The 1,855-nt window shown below is 36.3% G+C and overlaps 1 protein-coding gene across 1 annotated transcript; it reads left to right on the top strand.

The window, feature by feature from the left end:
- The first annotated feature begins 933 nt into the window (after window positions 1-933).
- LOC147617131 (uncharacterized) lies at window positions 934-1,647 on the top strand. Its single transcript, XM_086776354.1, has 3 exons — window positions 934-1,072; window positions 1,152-1,198; window positions 1,337-1,647. The coding sequence occupies exons 1-3, from the start codon at window positions 985-987 to the stop codon at window positions 1,508-1,510; spliced, it is 309 nt and encodes a 102-aa protein (XP_086632480.1). The 5' UTR covers window positions 934-984; the 3' UTR covers window positions 1,511-1,647.
- The last annotated feature ends 208 nt before the right edge of the window (window positions 1,648-1,855 follow it).

The raw sequence follows: 1,855 nt of genomic DNA, 5'->3' as shown, positions 1-1,855 counted from the left end.
CTAAAAGTGACTACAAAGTATGCTAGTGAAAGGGAAGGATAGATAACAAGATACGTGGTGAGAGCGATAGGAGCTAGGATGATACAATAAAATTTTCTTCACTTCTTAAGGCTTTTAAACACTACACAAATTTCAAAGTTACAAATGTTATTGTGTGAAGATAAAAAATAGTATCAAAATTCTGTTGCATATGAATAAAGTTTTAGGGTATAAAACATGCTTATATTCCACAAAATTTGGAGATATTGAATTAGTGAGGCAAATGTTCCAAGTGCGAATGTCTTTTAGGTATTTAGATTGCTAAATTAGTTTAATCCACTTAGAGTTCCCAATAACAAAACTTTAACATAACCTCTAGTGGAAGTGGATTAGGGTTTTTGGTCCCACTAAGCACAACTTCAATTTGAAAGCCGAAGGCCTTATAGGTCAAGATGTGGAAATTTGGGAATTTGTCATTTTTTTTCCTTTATGTATTGATGCTTTGTAAGAGAACATTCATGGCTAGTTATAAATTGTCTTTGGTCTAGATCTAATTGTGCAAGACAAATCTAAAGATAGATTTAAGGCTAGGTAGCAAGAGTGAGGTGACTGCGTGTGTTATTAATGGTGTAATAAAAGTAAACTTATAAATAAGCTTAACTCTTTGTTGAAAGGGTATTGGAGAAAATTATTTAATTAGATATCCACAATAGATTAGAAGATAAGATTTTTAACCCAATTTATAAACATTTAGTCATTCAAAATTATTGGGTTAAACTAATTTGGCTGGTTAGAAAAGTAAAAAAATGGGTTTTAAAACAGTGAGGAAAGAGATCGATCATATAGATGAATCAATAACATTATCTAAGTTATAATATAGGTAAGATATTAGAACTTACAAGTATATAGACCCCTCTTCATGGATGTAATGTTGCATTATCAAGGGGATCACCTCCTGGGTTGTCTTCAATATTTTGATAACAGAAGACCCAGTTTCACGAGAAAATGCAGCTCTGTGTACGCTTCAATCTTACGTTACTGCTCGTCGGGCTTATCTTTCTCTCAAACACGCCTTCCCTGCAATGTAAACAAGGTATATAATACGTTAAGCTTTTCTTAATTATACGTTTACCGTCTAATCGAGCTATACTTAATCCTTGTTACCTTGTCAGGCAAACACAATCCTCCAATGAAGTACGCTGCTGCAGCCGCCGCGCAGGTACCCTAAGCGCGCAATTAATCTTCCTTTAAGCAAAGATAATTAGTGTTGTCGCCAAACGAATGATATTAATCTGTCACCAGTAATTACAAGGCGCTGCAGTTCTTATGTAAATCATACGGGCTGATTACTGTGCAGGAGGATCGATATAATATGCAGGCGTCCGCGCCTGTGATTAGTGCAACATTATTATTAAGTGCTGAGATGCCCAAAACGAAAGAGAGCGCAAGGGGTTCAAGGAAGATTAAGGCGACTCAGAACGTATTTGATGAGGATTACAAGCCAAGAACACATTCTCCACACAACAACTAGAGCCCTGAGGCCCTCATCAGATCTCTTGCTTTGCTTTCCTTTTTTTGCTGTTTTGCCAATGGAATTACCTTAAATATTGAGCATGGCGGCACGTGCGTTATTTTGCCTTACGTTTATTTGAAGATCATTTCTCCTAACTTGCTTTGAGTCCTAAATTAACTCATTAAACTTTCCTTAGCTCAAGTCCTAAAATATAACTTTCCTGTTGTCCTATGGATGATTGATCATATGTTGTGCACATCCTAGGCTATGATGTTAAAAGGCTCCTCTCTCTCTCTCCCTCTCTCTCTCTCTCTCTCTTTTCCTGTCGGATAGATCGTTTCGATCTCTTGCAATTGTTTCTAC

This window comes from Cibotium barometz, chromosome 37, assembly GCF_041138505.1.
Source record: "Cibotium barometz isolate CiBa-2024 chromosome 37, ASM4113850v1, whole genome shotgun sequence".
NCBI classification, from domain to species: domain Eukaryota; kingdom Viridiplantae; phylum Streptophyta; class Polypodiopsida; order Cyatheales; family Cibotiaceae; genus Cibotium; species Cibotium barometz.
Note: the sequence above shows the minus strand (reverse complement) of the source record. Positions and strands in the feature narration are given on the sequence as shown.

Bases quoted from the DNA above. Each gene is read 5' to 3' on its own strand.
- LOC147617131 (XM_086776354.1), top strand. From the start codon at position 985: ATGCAGCTCTGTGTACGCTTCAATCTTACGTTACTGCTCGTCGGGCTT. The intron at 1,073-1,151 runs GTATATAATACG...TTACCTTGTCAG, and splicing joins TTCCCTGCAATGTAAACAAG to GCAAACACAATCCTCCAATG. The intron at 1,199-1,336 runs GTACCCTAAGCG...ATTACTGTGCAG, and splicing joins CTGCTGCAGCCGCCGCGCAG to GAGGATCGATATAATATGCA.